The 23,877-nt window shown below is 37.4% G+C and overlaps 1 protein-coding gene across 1 annotated transcript; it reads left to right on the top strand.

Annotated features, from left to right (window-relative positions):
- Positions 1–4,280: 4,280 nt before the first annotated feature.
- On the top strand, positions 4,281–16,106 carry LOC142348319 (uncharacterized). The gene is made up of 5 exons (XM_075399625.1): positions 4,281–4,897; positions 9,237–9,351; positions 10,691–10,981; positions 15,251–15,463; positions 15,622–16,106. The coding sequence occupies exons 1-5, from the start codon at positions 4,763–4,765 to the stop codon at positions 15,762–15,764; spliced, it is 897 nt and encodes a 298-aa protein (XP_075255740.1). The 5' UTR covers positions 4,281–4,762; the 3' UTR covers positions 15,765–16,106.
- Positions 16,107–23,877: the final 7,771 nt, after the last annotated feature.

Genomic DNA, 23,877 nt, shown 5'->3' with positions numbered 1-23,877 from the left:
TGTTGTTTGTTGAGGATTTAGCTGGAAAAACCCTTTCAGCTCCGTGAAGTAAGGTGTTATAGGAGCTGTTGCAACCATCTTATCTTCATTTGCAAGGACTTTTGCACTGCCTGAACATATGTTTATCACGCAAATAAGAGAAAGAGAGCTTTGACTCAGCCACGACCTTGGCTCTCTGCGTGGGGGCCTTTTCTTTAAAGACACGGCATTCCCACAGCCGGTGGCTGCCTTTGCATACAATGCAACTAGAGATTTATATTGACGGAGAACTCTAATGCGGCTTAAGATTACTCTTGTGTTGCGTATTTGCAGCAAATTCCTTCGAAGCAACTTTTGATCTTTTTACTGAGTTGTTGGTATCCTCAGTCCTTGCTTAAGTTGCGGTATTCTTCATTAAATTGTGCGTTTCGGCCTTCTCCTTTAACCGGTCGTTGAAATCCAGAAGAAAAAGTTTCATCCAATTGTTTTGACCGTGAAGAGTTACCACGACTCCTTCATATTGGTTGGAAATTTCTGTACGGCCGTGTTAAGAAGCGTAGCACTCTTTAAATCTGAATCGTATGAGAGTGAATTAAAGACCCCGACAAGACTTGAAATGCACCCTGAATAGTTAATGAAGTTATCGCTATTGTGCATCTTCAATAGTGGAAGGCTGTTGAGTTTGTCTAAATGTGCACTTACGACCGCTTGTGGTTGGCCAAATTTACCTTCTAATGTTCTCAGTGCATCTTTGTACATTGCGCCGCAGTAGGTGAACTCAGCTATTGCTGCTTTAGCCTTACCAGTTACGAGGGTCTTAAAGTATGTCAATTTTACATCATCAGTTAAGGACTGAGAGTCAATTGTGTTTTTAAATTGACCATACCATTGGTGCCACTGTAGGGGATCACCACTGTATTGCGACAATTTCCATTCAGGTAGCGGATCATTCCTCTTGCTCGTTATAGCGTCAGCTAACGCCTTAATGGGGTCTGCGCTTTCAGCTGCTGGTACCGGAGGCATGGAATGCAGTGGACTACACCAACACAACGGTGAGGGAGCTGTATGACCATACATGGGAGGAATAATTGGCGTGACAAAACGTGGACTGATGTTAGTTGCCGTACTGAATGTGTTTACTTGGTTGATACAGGTTGCTGCGTGGTTGCTAGTAACAATTTTTGGTGCAGTCGTTTGTGAGATGGCGTGGCTAATAGCGGGTTAGCAGTGTTTGGTGGTAGTATTGGTTGAGAGTTGTTGAGAACTGTTGCATTATTTGACACCGGGTTTACATTTGGGTGTTTGTTTTGAGGGAAACGCCACAAGTTCAGATCAGGGTTACGGTTAAGGGGAAGTTTCGGTGCGTTTGGACACAGTAATGGATGGGCTTGAGCGGAAAGGACGGGGTTTCGCGTGTGTATATTTAAGGTGAGTAATTGCGAATCTATGCTGGGTGGGATTACGGGAACTTGGGAGTTAACTAAATGATGCGGTGCGATTACGGGCGTCGGGTTCGGGTTTCGGTTTGGAGATGAAGAGAACTAATCTGGAGATGGGTATCATGGAGTTGAATTGCGTAATGGAAGTTAAATCGAGGCAAACTCTGTTGTTGTGGAACATGAGGGTTGGAGAGATTTAATTGACCAGGCATACTGGAGCTTTTCGGACCCAAGAATACAGCGAATTGGTCCATGAACTCATATACCAGCGGGTTTGTTGATGAATCAGGTGCAAAAAAGTGTGACTCTGTTGGTGCCACCACAGGATTTGGTGGCCGGGGGCTTTGCATATGTGGCAGAAGTGATGGAGGTGCGAAATTTTGCACGGCGGTCTGACCTTGGTTCCCTGGTTTCTCAACACCACAACCTGATTGACTATTTGCCTCCTCTTGGCCATTGCATATTGCATATTTGATTATTGAGGAATTCCCGATACAGCTCATCGTGCTGAGCAATGGAGATGGCAACTACTGGCATTGTGTACTGAGGTAGCATTTCATGACGATTTAAGTTACCAGCAACATTACTTGTGTTTTCTTGAGGATTACTAGGGGCAGTATCTTGAACAGGAGGGTCAGCGGTTGCTGAACCACGACGAGAAAAATTTAACTCACTTGCAGCCGTCAATGAATTACCTGATGGAAACGAACTTACCCAATTCTGAACACGTCTCCGACTTCTATCTGATCCCCTATCTTTAAGCAAATTCAGTTCACTTGAGTGCTGACTAAACAATGAACGATTATCCATTAATTCGGCCTCAGCTAATTTAGCTGAAGCAACACGCTGGCGTTGACCTTCTTCCAATTCTTGTAGTGCCATCTGCTCCATTTGTATTTCAAGCTCCTTTTTTCTCATAGCAGTTTCGAGTTTTTGCTTAGCAAGGCGCTTGGCAGCGTGTTCTGTTTTCCAACCTCTTCACGTTTTAGTTTTGCCATCAGAAAGTCATGTTTACGTTGGCTAGACATTGATAATGCTGTTCGGTCTGAACTTATCTTAGACTGCCCTTGAGGATTAACGCCCTCGCATACGGTGTCTCGGTCAGCAGCTGATTCAATATAGCTTCTAGCCGCAAGCAAGAATTCATCATTGTTCGTTGTTACATCATCCAACCTTTGCTCAAGGACAGGGTAAATTGAATACCGGGTCGCGGCACCATATTAACTTTGACGAAATAACAGAAGTTGGGAAAGCTGTATTCGAATTCGATTAACAAACTTATTATAGAGCAACATGACAAAATCATTATAGCATGTGTCGATATCAATGTATAAGCTTTGGTGAAGATAATAGCAACACGTGGTTTTTTATACGGCAATTTTTGTTGCTCATTTGTCCGGTATTTTGTCTGATAACGAATCAGTTCAATGCCAGTAACCATTTTGCGCCGATGAATCCAAAAAAACTGAAATTTATATAGCCGAATCATGTCTTATTTGATAGGTTTTATGATTAGATTTACTTGAAATTGTGTTATTTGCACTTTTTCCGAGCTTTGGACGTAAATTGGGACGTTTTGTATGTGCATTTTATTCATTTAAATCCGTATTCGAATACTCAATTCTGATTGGCTAATATTCTCTCGCCTACATCTATTTAGTTACTAATAATGAGAGAAGCTCAAGTTCAAGAACCCGGTATCAGTGTGTAATGGGTATGTTACAAGGCTTGCAGGTAAGAGATGATTGTTCGAATCTAGTAAGGCTCCATTTTCACAAAACTTTTGCGTGCTTAGACTCCCGTAACAATTTATATGCTGTATTTATGTTGCTTACCATCTACATTCAAAATTTAAAGAAACAAGCAGTGAACGCAGAGAATATTTAAAAAATATTTAGCGCAGCCTAATGGTTGGAGCCGCCAGAACAAAATTTTTTGAAGAGTACAGATTGAGCCGATTTCCCAGAAGTGAAACATATTTTTAAAAGTTAACTTAGGTATAGATTAAGTTTATTTTACTTAAGAGTTAAAAGTCTTTCAGAATTTTTTTCCAAATATTTGACCTTAAAATTCCTTTCGTAAATTTTCAATGGAGAAACTTTCGGAAACTTTGAAATCCCTTCTAAATAAAAAAGCATCATCTTGGTTTCATGTTATAAGCTCATTACGCAAAAAAAGATGGTGTCTCAGAATTTCATCAGAATTCTTATGCGAGAGGGGAGGCAAGTGATGAACAAGTCATTCAATTTTGCGGAGCCCATTTAAAGTTTTATCCATACTTGCAGTAAGATTTTAGAAGCAAAACACAATCATTTTTGTTTAAAATAATTGACGTTTTCTTAAATAAATTAATAAAATGTAATTAGTATCATTTAAAATAAATTTCATTGTTTGCACCAAAGTGAGTAAGGGTAGAAGCTGTAACTAGCATGCCTATGGTTAATGACCGGAGGCTCAGCATGAGCGAAGAACATGAAAAAGTTCATTATATCTATATTTTGTTGTAAAGTAAGCAATTGCCGCTTTGACAGGGCATGAAATATAAAAAAAGCCGAACATTAAAATAGAGAAATGCTTTAGTTTTGCCGCATTCACAATATTCACAGCGTCAATTTTTTTGTAAGATTAATGAAGTAAAGAAACATAAATTCTAAGTTGCTAGATTAAACTGAATTTAGTTGAAGAAACTCATATTTTTTTGCTCAAACTAAAAACAAATTGAAAGTTACACAAAATACCAAAGGTTTTGCGATCAAATGTTTGAAAACAGATTTTTAACGTTCCGATCCTCGTTATCATTCATGAAAAGCACAAAATCCAGTTTTCCATTAATACATTTTTCATCAGGCTTTCAATAAAATTTGCGGTTGTCACGATCAAACCAAATTCCTGTTTAATTCCCACGATTTGATCACGAGAACAAAAGATTCGCAAGCTTTTGTGTAGAACGGATAGTTTCCTCGAAGTTATCCAAGTTCAAACTCAGACGACAGCAAAAATTAAGCGACTTTGTACAAAGCAAAGGTTGACTTTTAAATCGATCTATTTCGCTCTAGATTACATCAGTACACGCTCCCCTTTAATAAATTTTGCGGTAAAATCTTATTAAGTATTAATTTTATTAATCTTATAAAGTATTAGTAAAATCTTAGTAAAATCTTATAGTCGAACTTTAAACAGTTACTAACAACTGAGTATAAGGTTATTGAGCTTGAACCAATTGATATTAGACGAGAACTCTATTTTTGTTCAAGATTTTTAGTCAAGTTCATTTTTGCTGCAGTTTTTATCCCCAAATAGTTACATTTTATACAATTTCCTGTAAATTCTGTAATCTTAATGATATGGGTTGTTGCACCGATAATTATGTCAGGAAAACTGCGAATGTGTTAGTGGGCGTGGCCATCTTTCTTCTCCTTGGTAGTGTTATCTTGTCAGCAGCTGCTCATTTGACAACTGGATCAATTACGGACTATCAGGGCTCCTTTCATCTATAACCCCTTTAACCAGGTGGTAAATGTCTATTCAATCCAACACGTGTAATTTATGGACCAGTAGAGAGAATTAAGTTGAATTCTTCAATCTGAGAAATCAATTTTTCCAAAGTTGAGTAGTTTTAACTCCAGAGTTTAGGTCAAAAAAGATTTTGCGTTTTGGGTTTTGATTTCAGAAATTTGACTCTCAAAGTTACCTCAGATTAAATTTATGTACATTTTGCGATCGACCATCCCAGACCATAAACCTGTTAGCCTACTTAAGGCATCAACTTATGAAGCACCTATTGGCGCTTTTTGCATTCGAAAGGTGATTTCGGCCCAGTAATTTGGGATTTGAAGCCTTAATTTCGCATCTGTGCACTGACGGTTCGATCAAAACCGGCTATGACATGAAATTTTAACTGAGGTGGTAATTTGAGAAAGAAACCAAGAGAAAGGTTCTTGTTAATCGTAGTGTGAACATTTTCTTACTGTTACTGATAATTTTTTGTAAGTGCTTCAATTTTTTCACTATAGAAACCAGGAACTCCTTGGAGTAAGAAATGACACGCAACTTCAAGTTCATTTTAAGATTAGCATAATTTGAGATTGTTGAAAAGTACTTATTTAGGTCCTCCCGACTGAATTTAAGAAAGAGAATCAAAAAATTTTTTATTAAAAATGAGCAATGTCGTAGATTCATGATTTCAATTGAAGTCACATGCGACCCCGTACGTAACTTTCAGAATAATTCAATTCTTAATCAGGAGATTTTTCAAAAGCAATTCAGTACTGATTCAGTGTCTTTCATGTCACATTTTGATTAGGTTAACTTCATAACTATGTTCGTGAGCCAAGCTAGGTTTTTCCATTGCTTTCGCTCACAGGTCGTTAAAAATATGAATTCAAACAATATCGGCAAAAAATGAAGAAAATTTTATAAAAGGTTGTCGGAAAATTTCTCAAGTTAATTTAAAACTAATTTTTTCCAGAAATAGAGAGATTTTCCAGCATGCTCTGTGTGGTTTAAGCCCCCTTTTTTTCATTCCGGGCTGGGAACCGACAATGTCGAGTTTCTGAAATAAACTGTAGGAAAATTGGCATATCACGGTAAAAAAACCAAGCTTGTACAGTTTTCCAAAACAAAAACAAGACAAATTTAAACATTAAAACAAGACAAAACTAAGTAAAAAACATAAAATAGTTTCCAGGTTGTCTGAAATAACAATGAACAGCAGAAAAAAAGGACATTTCATAAAGTTTTATATTAAAACCCAATATAGAGAAAAATTGCTACTTTTTAAATTTAGAAAACTATTTTTCAAATAAATGTATTCTGACCAAATCTTTTTGACGAGACAGATTAAAGGAATCATTTAGCTAACCAAACCAGGAGAAGGTTAATAACAACATGCGGCTCATAGTATTTATGAAGTGCTTCCCGAGATAAAGAAAATTTTTGAAATGAACAACATTTTTTTGATCCGATTATTGACTCATTTCTCCAAAATTGCTCAGAAAAAACTGCAGAAGATCTTGTAACGTCGTTCTGAGCAACAGTTATGTTTATTGCATTTCTTCCAAACTTGAGTTCAATATGCTACCTTGAAAACGGTTTTTAGCCCCAAAAAAGTTCTGAGTTTATATATGTTTCCACAAAAAAAATGTTCAAAAAGCGATCATAAGCAAAAACGCATTTAAATAACGGTTAAAAAACCGATGAGAAGTTTGTGTGTGTGTGTGTGTGTGTGTCTGCAGTGTTGGGACAATTGCTGATTTTTATTCTAATTCGGAGCTAATTCAGAACTGCATTCTGAATTTTCCTCTGATTCAGAGAGGTTTCAGAACCAAAACAAAACTGTTCTGGAAACTTTCTGCATCCGTACTGAAAGATCATATTATTCTGAAAATTATCTGATTCAGCTCGGATGCTGACTGAATGTAAGGTACGGGACAGATTACATTAGTGTTTTTAGATTTACAATGTTTTTTGAAATTCATTTCTTATTTAAAAAATCGTTTTTTTAAACTTTTTTTTAAAACGAAAAGAATGGTTGACACGGCAAAATGGTCGAAAAAATGTACATTGAATCATTTAAAAAAATTTATAAGATTGTACCAAGCATATAACACATTCAAATGGTTAGTCCGAAAACTTATAAAAATATATAATGAGAAGTTTGTAAAAAACAAAGGTAGATGGGAATTTCTGTAGTCAAATAACATTGATTTGATGGTATAGAAGTTCACAAGAAATCCTGTCGAACTGCACAATTCAGCTTATACGAGTTTGTGGGGTAGCACTAAAAACAGTGTAAGAATGTCAATTAGATTACATTCTCAAAATTATTGTCAAGAACATTTTCAAGAAAAACGACCAAATAGTTTGCAGTTTTGATATTGATTTTCCGTTTATCAGCATATGCCGCTCAATTTTTGCGTTTCAATGAACAAAATATGAAACAGAGCACAGCTGTCTTCCAGAAATATGATAAAAAGTTTTTTTCTCTCTCTCTCTCTATCTATCTACCTATCTATCTATCTATCTATCTATCTATCTATCTATCTATCTATCTATCTATCTATCTATCTATCTATCTATCTATCTATCTATCTATCTATCTATCTATCTATCTATCTATCTATCTATCTATCTATCTATCTATCTATCTATCTATCTATCTATCTATCTATCTATCTATCTATCTATCTATCTATCTATCTATCTATCTATCTATCTATCTATCTATCTATCTATCTATCTATCTATCTATCTATCTATCTATCTATCTATCTATCTATCTATCTATCTATCTATCTATCTATCTATCTATCTATCTATCTATCTATCTATCTATATATCTATCTATCTATCTATCTATCTATCTATCTATCTAACTATCTATCTATCTATCTATCTATCTATCTATCTATCTATCTATCTATCTATCTATCTATCTATCTATCTATCTATCTATCTATCTATCTATCTATCTATCTATCTATCTATCTATCTATCTATCTATCTATCTATCTATCTATCTATCTATCTATCTATCTATCTATCTATCTATCTATCTATCTATCTATCTATCTATCTATCTATCTATCTATCTATCTATCTATCTATCTATCTATCTATCTATCTATCTATCTATCTATCTATCTATCTATCTATCTATCTATCTATCTATCTATCTATCTATCTATCTATCTATCTATCTATTTATCTATCTATCTATCTATCTATCTATCTATCTATCTATCTATCTATCTATCTATCTATCTATCTATCTATCTATCTATCTATCTATCTATCTATCTATCTATCTATCTATCTATCTATCTATCTATCTATCTATCTATCTATCTATCTCTCTCTTTCTCTCTCTCTCTCTCTATCTATCTATCTCTCCCTCTCTCTCTCTCTCTCCTCTCGGATTGTCTCATTATCTTCGCAATTTGTTCAAAAATAAGGAATAGTTTGCAACTGCAGATCCGCACGCTTTTAAAGAGTATGGCTAGTGATGCCTCAAAAACTTAACTTTCTCATCGAACAAAAGATCAAATGAAGTTTTTCTCAAAAAATTTCTTAGTTTTCGTAAAAAATTTACAGTTAATGGTTAATGTATCAATGTGTCCAAAAAATTTTGTTTGTAAGTTTTTCTTAAGTTTCTAACAGCTACACAATAAACAGCACTCCGTATATTGAACTACCGTTATCATGTCAAATTTAGTGATGTTTTCTGATGCCAATAAATATTACAGCTTTGTCAAAAAAGATTTGAGAAATTTCTATAGAACCATAAGAAAAACAATCTACCATATTAACAGCAATTTATTTAACGTGACCCGTTTTGCAAATTTTGTATGCAAGTAACCAAGGCAAAGAAGAAAGTTAAGACCAATATATGGAGCACCTAAAACTATTGCTTTTACTTTTTACTAAATAGAATATGGACATTTACAACTGATATTTTAACGTTTTCTCATTGTTATCAGTCAAATGTGATCAAGTTTAGGATACACAAACCAATTCTGAGGCAAATGTATTATTTATTGTTTACCTTTTTACGCATTACCACTTGTTCATACAGGGTTTTATGAACACAAAAATTTTCTTCAGCACGCAGAGACCGTACCTTTTATAAGAACATTGAAAAGCAAAATTTGACTCATTCACAATAGTAGCTCACTAGCTAAGTGTAGCAAGAATCATGAAGACATGTTGCAATATTGCTAAAAATCTTGCAAAATTTACGCAATTTTGGGCAAAACTTTGCAAAGTTTTCATTCGAGACCGTGATGGACGGAGTCCCGATAACCCTTCGAAATGAGTCAGAACAAGCACTGGACCATCAGAGGATTATGGAAAGAGTGTGATCACTACGACATCTCGCCACCTGAACAACTTTTGAGCCCAACAAAGAAAGAGGAGCTCATCTGTGAATCATACTGTGAGTTATACATTCTCAAACTGACATAAAAACTTAAACATCTGAAATAAGGGGAGAAAAGTTGTTTTCAAAGGACAAATTTTTTATAATTTACGAACATATATTAATGTGAATTTAAACATATATTAACTGCTAAAATGCGATATTTATCCGCACTCGCTGCTCATCTTACATAATCATTGCAATCTAGATCAGTCCCATAAGTTTGTCCATTTCAGATCAAATTTGAACAATTTTATGAGCGGAATCTTTTTTCGATAATAATACATGGGTTCATAGTTTGATATCACAGGATTTTTTTCGTGCGATAAAAAAATTACAAACTTTTTTGCGTGAAGAAATGCGTCTCGAGTGATTTCAAACGAGAGAATTTTCCACCTCTATTTAAAAAATACACATTTTTTCGTGTGAATTAGCTTATGAGGAAAATTCAAGTTTTTGGCAGGTTTTTTTTGAAAATTAATTGGTTGTTCCCCTAGAACTACTGACTGAATTTCATCAAAGGAATTACTAAGTTGCTCCCTTGAAAAGGGATGTGATAACGTTTGTGATAACGTTATCACATCCCGTTATACGAATGGGACGTTTGTGAACGCTTAGTCTGGTTTAAGAGTGGAAATCCAAATTACGTCATGCGAAATTAGCTTTATAGCTAGAATAGTGTATGAGGAGTGTATGTGAGTACTGCAGTTTTCCAGCAAAATTCAAATTGTTTGATCTAGGCTAAAAAGCGATTGAATATAAAATTACAACAATATGATTGATTCGATTTTGAGGAATGAGTTGCTTTCAAATACTGTGACCGTTTTTGTGGGAATTTCGACGATCAATTAATAAAACAATATCTATTTTTTCAATTCAAGATGGTCGTTTTGTGATATATATTGTTCGTTTGATATTGACATTTAAGTTGCGGACAATAGCGACTCGAACAATAGTGACAAAGACACCAAAAACTGTTGAAATTAGTGACGTTCAAACTGCAGGAAACAGTTGCCTCATCGCGTATATTAGGGACGTAATTTGAACCAGTTTCCCTCACTGTGACTGTTGACCGCTAATACCTATAAAGCCCTATATTAAAACATGGGAGAGCGGTCAATGCTGACTTCACCAAGCAAATTTCCTTGCTCAAAATGTAGGATTGGCGACGCAATTTAACTGTGCCGAACACATTGCTCTCAAAATATTACCAAGTCTCACCCCTAGTCAATAGATTGAGAGCAATTGCCCGAAGGTAATAGATTATGTTATTTATTCCAAATGTGATCAGCACACCTCACCGGCTTGCTACTCCACCTTGCCTTTTTTCGTTTTATTTTGCTATTATTTCTTGCAGATACGAAAGGAGCAGAAGTAGCACGTGTGTTTCTGATAACAGACCACATAGTCTGTCTTCTAACTGTCCCCTTTCTTCTTCTTCTGGGACTCCTCGTAATGCACAAATATCAAAATAAACAACAACAACAACAACAACAATCACAGCGACCACAACAAAACCATCAACAACAATTACAACAACCACCTAGACAGGTCAAATGGCAGCAAAATGGCGTGAACAAACAAGGAAATTTTAAAATTAGCTGCACGTCTTTTGTGGTCTTGGTTCCAATTCTGGCTGCACTCCACTGTAAGTCCTTTGCCCGATTCTGAACCCCTTAAAAGTTTTATGATGACCACATCCATAGCATATGTATAGAAGATCAATTGGATGGGAGAACATACATCCAAATCATAGAAAGATCTCTGAACGATTTTTTCAATGAAACTACTTGTTTTGAGCTATAATTTTTCAAATGCCTTCCGTATATAAGTCCTTCAAATTTCCATGTCAATGGCCAAGTAAGTTAAGTATTTTCTACCCGGGTAAAAGACTTTCTTTATGATTTTAAGTAAATTCGGAGCGAGTTACGCTCCACTGTCAACTTAGCACGTAATTTAAAAGCTCTAGCCCCCTAATTTTCCTGAATAAGGCCGGAATCAATTCTATTAAACAACAGACGCTTGAGGGTCAGTGTCATGAGACTTTTTTTAAGTAAACTGTTCTGGTGACTTTATTGAGCTTCCTATTCGGGATATGAGTTGGTTCAACCAACGCACTTGAAAAAAACCTCAATGCAAAATTGTTTTGAACTCTTTTTTTTCCAATTCAAACATGTAAATTTGACGGACAGAAACAACAGTTAAACAACATTTACATGTTCGTCTGAATGAATCACTTAGCATCATTTCTAAAAAAACTACTTTTATGAATAATTTTCTATGATGAGCTGTTCGTTGTTTAACGTAAAAGTAAGCGCTAGAATGTCGTAACTTTCTGTTCATGATCATGTGGTTGTGTCTTTCTGTTTCACTCAATTTGCACGTTGTCTGCTCTTTTTTGTCACTGGTGTTCACCAGTGTATCAATTCAGTGCGGAGCTTGACTAAACTAAGTATGTAATGATAAATTCAGACAGCAAAATATCATTTTTGAGCGAAATAGTGATCGAAATTTCCGCGCATAACGAACTTTGGACATATTCTGTTTCGCCCCCCAGTGTTCTTTAGCCGCCGGTTACAAATTATATGTCATTATTTGGCACATTACTACGTAAAAAATAGCACGTGGGCCTGGGGGCATAAAAGCCCACTAAGCTGGGGGGGGGGCAAACAGAAAAGATCCCAAACCTTAATGCTGCAGTTCATCTGTCAAAATTTATGCTGCAAATTTTCAGCTGACAGAATTTGTAAGAAATTCCAGCGAAAGAATGGTAGGAGGGAACGAATGAATTGAGTAATTTGAACCTCGTTTCTTCAGGGATGTGAGATCTTACAAAGTTCAAAGATCGAGTAGCTAGCGGCATGTTCCACAGGACAATGTTCAAATGGGCTTCAAAATTCAAATTGGCATTTTTGAATGGGTCCAATGTTGTTACTTGTATTAAAAAATATCAGCCATTTGTTTGTTCTTCAGCCATTTTTTTTCAGCTAAAATATGAGCCATTTTTTTCTTGTAAATTAAAGCAGGTCTTTTCCAACAACATTATGTGGGGGGAGGAACTATATACTCAAATGGGTTTTTTTGTTCAGTCAATTTTGGCCGATCGATATATCCATCGTAGAGAGTTGACACTGGTATCATTAGAAAGCTTGTCCAGCGTAGAATATGGAATTAAAAAGATTTTTTCGTTTTTCGTTTTTGACAGGGAGATATCGAGATTTAATCTTTCGAGAAAATAGAGTGAATTCCGTTGATTTCATTCACCTTTTTTCGGAGTTTTTGAGTAAAATTTCGCCAATTTTGATAAAATTTAATAAAATTTTTCCAGAAAATGTTTTTGACTTTACGTTTAAAGACAAAATATATTATTGGTTATTTTCATTGATTTTTTTTGTCACAAATTCCGGCTAAATATTTCACAAAATTCAGACTTTTTCATCAAAAACAGCACGAAATAAGTTTCTTTAGTCCACTCTGATTAACATTGCAGGAAGTGCACACCCAAACACCACTAACGCAATCTTTGTAGACTGAAAAAGGGGCTAATTCGACTTCAACTTCCATTGAGAGTCCTCTTTAAATAAAACTTTGCCGTTTTTTGCTAACTTTATTCGTTGATTATCAAAAACGCAGCATTTGTTTTTTATTTTTTAACTAACAAAAAATCTATATCAATGACATTCCAAAAATTAAATATTCCTAATGAAAACTCAGCATTAGCAGGACTAGTTTTGTACCAATCTTGGACCGTTACAATCCAAAAATAATTCGGATTGTCGTCAGTCGGTTTTTTATAAAAAAGAATTCGATCTTTTTTATATCAATTAAATAACAGAACTTTTAAAATCAAAGCTCACTAGTGATAGGTCATATTGGCTTCCTAATTAACTCAAAATTATTGTATGTATTTGATTTCTGGAAAGCTTATGGTCGTTTTGACTTTTAAAATTTTTAACTTTTAAACAAAAAATGGCTTATTGAACTTTGCCTCCATTTTTCTCTTAATTTGGTCAACTTGTAGCTCAGTGTCAGCAGTTAAAGAGTTCTCCTTCTTTCTACTGAATGAAAATTTAGTCTTCATTGCAGTTTTAGGCCTCAAATTATGGTGTTCTGGCTTTGTTACTACTAGATTTCAAAAAAATTTTAGTTTTTAGGTATTTGCCCATTTTTAATGTTTTCTAGTTTTGTCAAATAATCACGTTATTGTCAGTTCATATACCACATTTTTCGCGTTCAAATAACGCACAATTGATAATATTTAAATCCTTAAAGATACAGATTGTGGCTCTTTACGGATTCGACAGTAAGGAGAACTCAATTGAATTTCTCGAAGAACTCAATTGAATTTTTAAAATTTTTTCTGTAACTGTAGTTTTTACTTTGTCTTTTTAGTCGTATTTAATTTTCTGTACAATGGCCCGGTTTGATTTTCTTTTCCTGAAAGAGTAGATGAGCCGATGTTTTGATATCAGAAGATAGACAATGGCTTTCTTGACTTTGAAAACAATTGTTTTCCAAAAAAGAAAAAAAATATTTCAACTTCGCAATTTTGTTCCTTTTATTGTCTGTTTGTTACCTGTCTCGTTAATTAAAGGTTAAAGATGACATTATGTTTCTCAAGGTGTCAAAGGGGATTGGTGTCACAAAATCTATTGTTCTTAAAGAATTCGTTATGACTTTACTGGCTTCCACACGGGTTTTTCAAAAAAAAGTAAATGGTTTTTTTGATTTTTGTCATATTTGACGTTATTTTTTGTAGACGTAAGACATGTTCTGGATAATTGCAGGTCTCAAGGTCTTCCTTTAGAAGAATGGACGAACCTATTTGAATTTTTCATTTTTTAATTAATAGCTTTTAAGTCTTTGGAAATAAATTTTTTCGAAAAAAAAAACAAGTATTACATAATTTTGCATTTTTTTCTTTTTTGTCTGATTATTGCTTATTTTCAATAATGAGCGGCCACATAAAACACTATCGGAGATCGACGACGGTGCAATCGAACATATTTTGGGGGCCAAATATGGCTTTACGGCTTCCAAAGCATTTGCTGGCAAGTTTTAATTGATTTTTAGTTTGTTGTCTATTTGTTGTTCTTTTTGTAACTGCATAAAAATTTGAATACCAAGAGTTCTTTATTCCCTTTTATAGAAGCATTCGTAATTGTAAACCAAGGGGAAATCTTACTCGATACCTAATGGTTTTCATTACTTTGAAATGAATAGTTTTTTTTTTTAAATTCAGAGAATTTTCTAACTTCAAAGTTTCTGTTCTTTTCTGTCTAATTGTTACCCAGCTTTAATAAGAACTGTTGAACAACCATTTTTGTGGTGAAATACAAGTTATTTTGTTTATTTTCAGTTTTATCTGACGCTATTTTGACTTTGTTATTAAGTTTTGTTTTTTAAAACGGATATAATTTTTTTGATGTAATTAATGTTTGTTGTTGTTGTTTGATTTTGCCGTTCGACCTAACTCGCTTTCTCAATATCGGCATATCTCATCAATCTAATGCATTTTTTTTACTCCACTGAGTTATTTGCTTTGGAGGCTATCTCTTCGTTCATACACGAGTTTTTTTTGAAAAGTACTTGAATTTTTTGTGTTTTTCTATCTGTTCGTCATTTGGTAGACAATTATGCCAAAATTGTGGATGAGCGGGGTCGGAACCTTATGTGCGATCGCACATTACCGAGCCGCCTTGTTGATTTTATCTTCAATAACTATCCGGCAGCGTCAAAATTTTTTCAACTGTTTCGGATATTTTTTGCTCGGGACAATACTGGCATAATATATACAATCTCGAGGCCACATTACAGTCATCTTTCACTCTTTCAGAGAAGTCATTATGCGAAAATAATTAGTATTTTCCGTTTCTCGCGGCAGAATAGATGGTTATAGAAAATTCCGATCTCTTAGGCGTTCTACTGGGCATAGTGTGTGGAGTTATGACTCACGAGTACCTAAACATTGCTAACACTCATCTCATGTGGGGTACAGTTGTTCCGTGGATTGGATGGGCACTCTCTCTAATCAACATCATCATCACTTGTTTCATCTACCTGATCAATTTAAGAAACTCCGAGTGTCATGGGAAAAAGAGTCCACACCAAAGACCTCCAGTTTACAAATGTACGTATATGAAAGCACCAAAACTTCGAAAGAGCCAAAGTCTGGTTTTAGTATCATAAAATAGTGATAACATTGAAATTTTAATCTTGATGAAAAATGAAAATTTTGGCTGAATTAAAAAAATCCACCGAACTTTTGTTAAATCCCGTTCGTTTCAGGTTCTACAAATACAGCAAATACGAGTTCTACACCGGAGAGCTTAGACATCAGCAATCCTCAGTCTTATAGAGAAATTACAACCAGTTATAACTACGAGTGCAAATATTCAGATCCAGATTCGTCAAGTTTTGTGACATTGTAGCCAATGAACATTAATTTTAATCATATTGGTGGAAGTAGTTGTCGAAATAGCGCTGTGAGCTATTTAAAAATATTTTAACCACTCAAATTTAGCTCAATAAAAAGCGAGAAAAAAACCAAGAATAAACGTCCAATTTGCATCCAAATTAAATGAAAAGGATTTGGTTTTATTGTGGAAAATATGTCAGATAAAATTTTATATTGAGCAGAAAAAGCGGTCGGACTCAGCTTGCAGTTGAAAACAGTACTGAGCCAGCAGAACTTTCATCATGTATATTTTAATTAATGTTCATGTCAGTTTTTGAAGATTACAGAGCTTTTGGCAGAAATATTGAAAATGACTCACACTCACTAGAACATGATTTTGCTCTTTCTGTTTTCAATCTGAAAACTGCTTATTTACGACTGTTTACGGTCGGGGCATTCTCTGTTACAGCAACTTAAGCGTCTGAACATGGCGTTTTACCGCCATTTTTACTACTTTGTATGAACAAATTAAGAGATAATTAGAAGCGCTTTTGTTTGCTCAAAAGAGCAATTAACTCAGCTAAAATTTATCCTCTGAACCGCTATCAAATTCATCACTCAATATTCATGCGCATGATTCCTACAAAAGTAATATTTGATGGAAATATGTTTTGAGCAATTGTAGTTGTCGCAGGATGTTCACTCGAGGTTTCGGGGGACTTTTCCTCTGTGTCTTTAGCCCAATCCATCAGATCGACATCTGTGAAGAACTTTCACAATTTGCACAGCAGCACTCGCTCGTGTTAGATTGAACACTGTGACCAACCAGAAGATACGAAACGTGCAAATTGGATAGCAAGAGACGAAAGTTGTCATATTCTGAGTCTTTGATAAAGCATGCATCTGAAATACAAACAACAAAGCAGAAACCGATAATCTTTGTAATTTTTAGCAAATAAACTGAATAAGCAGAAAGATCAAAAAGCATAATCAATTTGAAGTAAAAAAAGACTATTTTGAAAGATGAATACTAGTGACTAGATGACTACTAGTGAAAACCAACATCAATAAAAGAAACTTCAGCGAATAATTGAATTCACCTCAATGAAAAAATTCAAACAAATAAAGTAACCAGCTGTTCAGCAAATTTCATTTAATTCTCTCACAACAGAGTAAATCAAGGATGACGATACCCTGGGCCAATTTTATCAAAACGATATCGACACGAATCGCTAAAATCTTCACGTCAGGCAACTTTTGGTTTTTTTAAATGATAACCGAGTTTATTGCGGAAATACATATTGTTTTTTAAAAAACAATTTCCTTCCGTCTCATAGATGGCTTTGCGAAATTCTTGAAATTTTGTACATATATATTGCACGGAAATAGCTTTTGCATCATGATTACCGACGATAACAAATACATTAGTAATGATTTAGCCCTTTTGACTCGAAATTATACACCCTCCCCCATTATGTTATGTTTAACATGATTGGGTGGTTATACGTTATCTTACCATTAAGGTGGGGGTGGGAGCTATAATGGGAAATACCCCTCATTTTTTCTTCTGTAAAAGTAAGAAATAAATTGAAAGCTAACAATCTGAGCTTGCGGTTGTGAGGAAAAATTTATATTGGCATACACTACTTGGTTTTTCGAACTTGATCTTGACTCAATTTCATATCTTTTCTAGGTCGGTACTCTTGATAATCGTTATTCTTATTTTGAAGATATCGATGTTCCGTGGAAGTCGTATTTTTGATGACAATTTTACTCTTCGAAAGCTTTGAGACATAGCGCTGCTTCTTCAATTTGGTCCGTTGTCTGGCAAACAATTTTTTCAAGCAGTATCTGAAAAAAAATCAATCTCCGTAATCTAATAGCGTCCCGCTACCGTACACATTGTCCTGCAATCTATTATTTCAAATTGGACATTTTTCAAAATTTTCAATTGGCACGTTTCTTTGGTCCTGTTTAGTTGTTTAGTCATAGTGTCTATTTAGACATGTGCAAGCGCTGCTTAGCAAATTGTGAACGTTCCTCAAGGATGTTGATCCGATGGATTGCTCTGGAACCACAGGGGAAAAGACTCCTGAAATGTCCAATGAACCTCCTGAGATAGAGAAATACAATGTACGGTTGTTATATCGTTAAAAACAACAAAATAGCTTGGTCAGATAAGATATTGATTGAGGTAATGGGGGTAGTGAGGAATTGGGTGTGGATTGATAATTGGGCACAATCTCTGGCTGCTTTGTGGTGCGCGGGGGGGGGGGGGGTTTGGGCGCGGTTGTCAATTTTCCCGTATAAAATGTACGGTTGTTGCGGCGATATAGAGAAATTTAGTAGAAATGCAAATCTGAATTATTTAATATGGCAGTTTTTTGAGCTATTCGTATTTTTCACTGTCAATTTTATGCACAGAATGGTTGGTGATATAGCAGACTGTACATTGAAAACGAAATAAAACGACCATACCCAGACAACCAACAGTCAGAAATTTTCTATTCCCAGGATAGAAACAGTCTGCAATTGTTATGAGTTAAACATGGACATCATGAAAAATAAAATTGTGCTGCAAATATTATGCGACAGTCCTGTTTTAAATTGAAATACACTGATACAGTTCTGATTCGCTCTGCATGCAAAGTCCGGGCGCTGGATTATTATGTATGTAAGTGTTGTTGTTATTACAAGAATTTTGAAAAAAAGTGTTTCGACTGCAACGTTTGTGCTGAAAAGTGCTGCAAAAACAATTTTTAACACAAGTGAGAGTGAAACAGGAGAGCGCAGTTAGAGGTTGGACTATTTCACTGACCGATTTGGAAGGATTATTACTGAAACTTGACAAGATACAAAAGTGTTTAACATTTAAGAAAAATGTAAAAATTAGTCTAACAGCCCATCAAAAAATTGCACGCAGAATTTTGAGATAATTGTCTACTTAACGGGCTGAAAGCAACCTACGTACATGGAGTACGTTGGAAGATGAGCACAATCTGTGGCCAACGGTTATGCAAGATTTATTTACGTAGTTCATCAAAGCCTATCAACATTTTTTCATAAAAGTTTGTAAAGCTGATAAAACTCAGTCTTTCGCAACTTTTTTCAGTTCTATAAGCAAACCACGAATAACAACTGTCTTCTATCAACGTAAAAGGCCAAAGGCCCCTCTCAATGGCCCGGCAAATCTAGCTTGATCTTTTTTAGCAGGTATTTTGTCTGAGTCGATTTTCGACTCAGATTGGTCACCGATACGTTTTCGAAACATAAAAATATTAAGCCTAAAAAGAGCGCAATCGATTCAGTATATTAGTAGGCTCAACGAAAATTATGTTTAACGAACTTTTTCCGAGCTTTCTATGCCAAATAGAACGTATTTTGTGTGCATTTAATCTTTTTGTAAGGCTTACATGGTTAAGAGATATGACGTAATAAACTTTCTCGCTGGATAGATTGAATAGATTTCTCGCTTAGTTTTCTCGCTGCTTTATTTAAATAGCGCATTGTTCATTTACGCGGTAACATCCTCCGGCCCGGAAGAAAAAGTTGGGAGGATCGGTACAAGCTTAACGAGTGGGCGGACGAGCGATCCGGATGACGTCCGTAAGACGGCGGAGCGGGCGACGCTGTCGGAGCCGTACCGAAGTTCCTAAATCCGAGCGGTTGGATAGTAACCCCTAGGGTTGCTTTCTTCAACGATCCAAACTAAATCACCGACCTTGAGGTGCTGCTCGGCAGGCGTCTGCCACTTAGATCTACGGTTCAACGCAGGTACATACTCCTTGAGCCAACGTGCCCAAATTGCATTGGCGTATGACTGTGCACGGGCGTATCGCTTACGATGATCGAACTCGTCGACGCCAACGATAGACGGAATTCTGGTTGCTTGGTTACCGAGTAGAAAATGATTGGGTGTTATTGCGCCTAGGTCAGACGGGTCGGCGCTTACGGGCGTTAAGGGACGTGAGTTTAGTGCGTATTCGACCAGACAAAAAGTAGTGTTCAACACCTCATCTGTGAGGCGACGCGTACCGAGGATAGTGTACAGTACTCTTTTAAAACTCCGAACTAACCTCTCCCAGATGCCACCTTGGTGTGGCGCACTGGGTGGATTGAACCTCCACTTAATGCCCTTATGTGCAAGTTCGGCAGCGATGTTAAGCGTATTCCATTTTTCCACACATTCACGGAGCTCTTTCTCCGCTCCAATGAAGTTCGTACCATTATCCGACCAAATCATAGCAGGAGTACCCCGACGGGAGACGAACCGCTCCACTCCCATTACACAAGAACTAGTGTCCATGGACGGGACAACTTCAACATGGACAGCACGAGTAGTGAGACAAGTGAAGAGAAATCCCCACCTCTTCTCGGTAGTCCGACGAACTGTGACGTAGAATGGGCAGAAGTAATCAACCCCGGTGTTGGTAAAGGGAGGAGACTGGTATGCGAGTCTCTCCTTTGGGAGGTCTGCCATGATAGGTTGAATGGTTGCTGCGCGGAACTTTCTACACAAGACGCAGTTTGATTTGATGGAACGCAGTGTGGAACGTAGTTTTAGGACGGCATAACGTTCTTGTACCTTCGACCTTAAGTAATCGATGCCCTGATGATGGTTCTTCAAATGAGTATGCCGCAGAAACAGTTTAACAAAAGTATGACGCGCATCCAGCACGATAAGATGCTTAGTGTCAAAGTCAATTTCCACTAGCCGTCGGAGTCGACCAGAGGAACGGATGAGACCATGAGGTCCAATAAACGGAGTAAACTGAGCAATGCGGCTGCTCTTCTTAACGGATTTGTTGTCAAGAAGATCCTTTCTTTCAGTATTAAAGGACTCTCCCTGAACCAAGTACTGGAGATGACGCTCGGCTTCGTCAAGCTCAACAGGGTCGGCTACGCTGCCGTCTATGGTACGGTAACTTTCATGAGATGGTAAAAGACGGAGCACATATGCGGTGACACGAAGTAATTTTTGATAAGAACTGAACTTATCAAACGGGATTAGATTAATACTTTGTTCCTTAGGGGGCTTGGTTACGGATGCGGCTAAAGATGAGATGGAGTCATCATCTTGTTCCTTGGTTACAGCGCCGAGCTTGATGTTATCAACGACGTCAGTATTTGGTACAAAAGGGAATTGCTTAGTTCTCAAGAAGTCAGGGCCCCTCACCCAGCTACTTGATTGCAAAACTTCAGCGGACATGCCACGCGTGCCAGCATCTGCCGGATTATCACAAGTGGCGACGTGGTTCCATTGGTCAACGCTGGTGTTCTCCAGGATTTCACTAACACGATTTGCAATGAAGATGGGGTGTTTGTTCGTTGAGTTTATCCACTGCAAGACGATGGTACTATCTGTCCACATAAAGACTTTGTCCACAGTAACCGTTAATGCTCGACAGATTTCCCTTTTTAAACGGGCAGCGAGGAGAGCGGCTTGTATTTCCAACTTAGGAACTGTCATTACCTTCATAGGTGCAACACGGGCCTTGCCCAAGACAAACTCCAGCTCTGTTATAATCTCCCCGGAGGGGCAAGTTACTTGAGCCCGAAGAAAACCTACTGCACTGAATACGTCTTGCGAGCTATCACCAAACATGTGGAGTTCAAGATGTTGGAATGGTCCTGAAAAGAAACTTCTCGGTATAGTAATCTCAGCTAACCGCGGCAGTTCAACACACCAGGCAAGGAATCTGTCAACTGTGTCTTTAGGTAACTCGTCATCCCAACTTTGTCCATTGACACGCCAAATGTCTTTCAAGATTAACCTAGCACCAATAGTGAACGGTGCGACAAGACCAATTGGGTCGTAGACCTTTGACACAAGACTTAAGACCAAGCGCTGTGTTAAACTTTTCGCGATGGTGCTGTTAGTACCCCTACTCACAACCAGAGTATCGTTGTTGTGATCCCACTTAAGCCCAAGCACGTGCATTGATTCCTCCTTGGATGAAACGATGACCTTCGGTTCAGTGGATTGAGCAGACCCATCAATTCGGTCAGCCAGATCTGGTACATTGCTTACAAACTTAGTAAGCTTGAACCCACCTAGATGGAGAAGATGTACCAATTCCTTCGACCTAATGAGGGCCCTCTCGGGGGATTCCATTGAGTCCAAGTAATCGTCCATGTAGAAGTTCTCAAGGACGGCTTTCGCAGCTTCTGGGTACTCCTTAGCATTATCGCGTGCCGTGCGCTGAAGTGCGTAGTTGGCGCAGGTGGGCGAATCTTTTGCCCCAAAGATGTGGCGCGTATACTGGTGTACCACAACATTTGATGTGGGGTCCTCCCGCCACAAAAAGCGCAATGATGGCTGATCACATGGTAACACTCCAACTTGGAGGAACATTCCCTCGATGTCGGCGGATACGGCAAATGGATGTTGTCTGAACCGTAGGAGTACATAGATTAGGTTTTGCAGTAGGTCAGGTCCGGTGAGTAATGACTTATTGAGAGATGCGCCATGGAATTTTGCTGCTACGTTTAGTACCCTACGAGCCTTGCCCGGCTTGTTCGGGTTAACAACCGGATGGTGTGGTAGGTACCACTCTCGTTCCGAGCGACTTTCCACCTTATGAGCATCTTTGACCCTTACTACGTAGCCTTTGTCTAAGTCCTCTTTGATGGTATTCGAGTACTTTTCCCTTAATGTCTGATCTTTCGTTAGCCGCTTTTCCAAAGACTTTAATTGAACAAGCGCTGAGAAATAATTGTTGGGCAGTTCGATGTTATCTTCAGCCCATAGCCTTCCGACATCGTACCTTTTTCCATTATGCACGGTGGTGTTTTCAAGAATTTCATGCGCACGTGCATCCGAGGCGGATCGTGGGTCTACTTGCTTAAGTGCGCCGTACGACTCCATGTCGTACCAAGATTTTACCTGACTAGCGAGTTCAAAATCCTGCTCCATATTGGCTTTGAAACAAGTCGATACTAAACCTGAAGACGACGGTAGAGGGCCGCTTAGAACCCAACCTATGGGCAAGCGAACAGCGAAGGGCGAGGACTTCTCATCGGCAGCGAAGTACTCTAACGGGCGGATGGCATGATACACATCCTGTCCAAGTATCATCTCGATGTTTCCGTAGCAATATGTAACTGGGTCTAGAACTGCCAGGTGCGGGTATGTCTCCTGAAGTGCTTTAATGTTAATGACATCGGCGCCTACATTCAAATTTTCCTTGACGTAAGGGCTTACTTTAAATGGTTCAAATGCTTGGTTGTCGCGTGGTGTTACAATTAGTTCAACTAACTTAGTGTCTACAACCTCCTCGGTATTTATACACTTGACTGTCAGTTTCAATGCTGTACCGTGCAAACCAAGTCTATTTGCAAGATCATTGGACACCCAAGAGTTACTGCAAGCGGTATCGCACAAAACTAAAGCCGTGGTGTCTTTACCGGAAGGGCTCTTTAACTGTAATTCAGTCACCTGGAGGAGGCCTTTCACATTACTCACAGATGACAAAGTTGTGGTCTTACTCGATGATTGGACACTAGGAAGTTTACTTTGATTTGCGCCAGCATTAGAGTTACTGTTGTTGCCGTTTGAAGGGGATTTTGATGGATAAACCCTCTCAGCTCCATGGAGAAGTGTGTTATGGGAGCTGTTGCAACCGTCCTTCCTGCATTTCCTGGGATTTGGGCATTGCCTGAACATGTGCTTTTCTCTCAAACATGAGAAACACAGTTTTGCTTCAGCCACTACCTTTGCTCGCTGAGTGGGAGACTTTTCTTTAAATACCCTACACTCCCAGATGCGGTGGATACCTTTACACACAATGCAGCGAGGGGTTGCAGGCGTTGCCGATGTTGAGGCTGGTCTCTGAGTGCCCTTAGTTTGTGTATTAGCAGCAAAAGTTCTTGAGGCAACTTTGGTCTTTACTACTGAGTTGGTGTTATCCTCAGTTCTTGCTTTCGACGAAGTTTGTTTCATTAAATCATGTGCCTCGGCCTTCTCCTTCAACCAATCGTTGAAGTCAAGGAGTGTTGGCTTAACCCAATGTTTCTTCACTGTGAAGAGTGACCAAGACTCTTTCAGATTGGGCGGCAATTTTTGCACAGCCGTATTGAGAAGTGAGGCGCTCTTAAGGTCTGCGTCATATGAAAGTGATTTAAAGACCCCAACAAGACTTGAAATT

Source organism: Convolutriloba macropyga, chromosome 10 (assembly GCF_964194025.1).
Source record: "Convolutriloba macropyga chromosome 10, txConMacr16.3, whole genome shotgun sequence".
NCBI classification, from domain to species: Eukaryota; Metazoa; Xenacoelomorpha; order Acoela; family Convolutidae; genus Convolutriloba; species Convolutriloba macropyga.
This window is presented reverse-complemented; position numbering and strand designations above follow the sequence as displayed.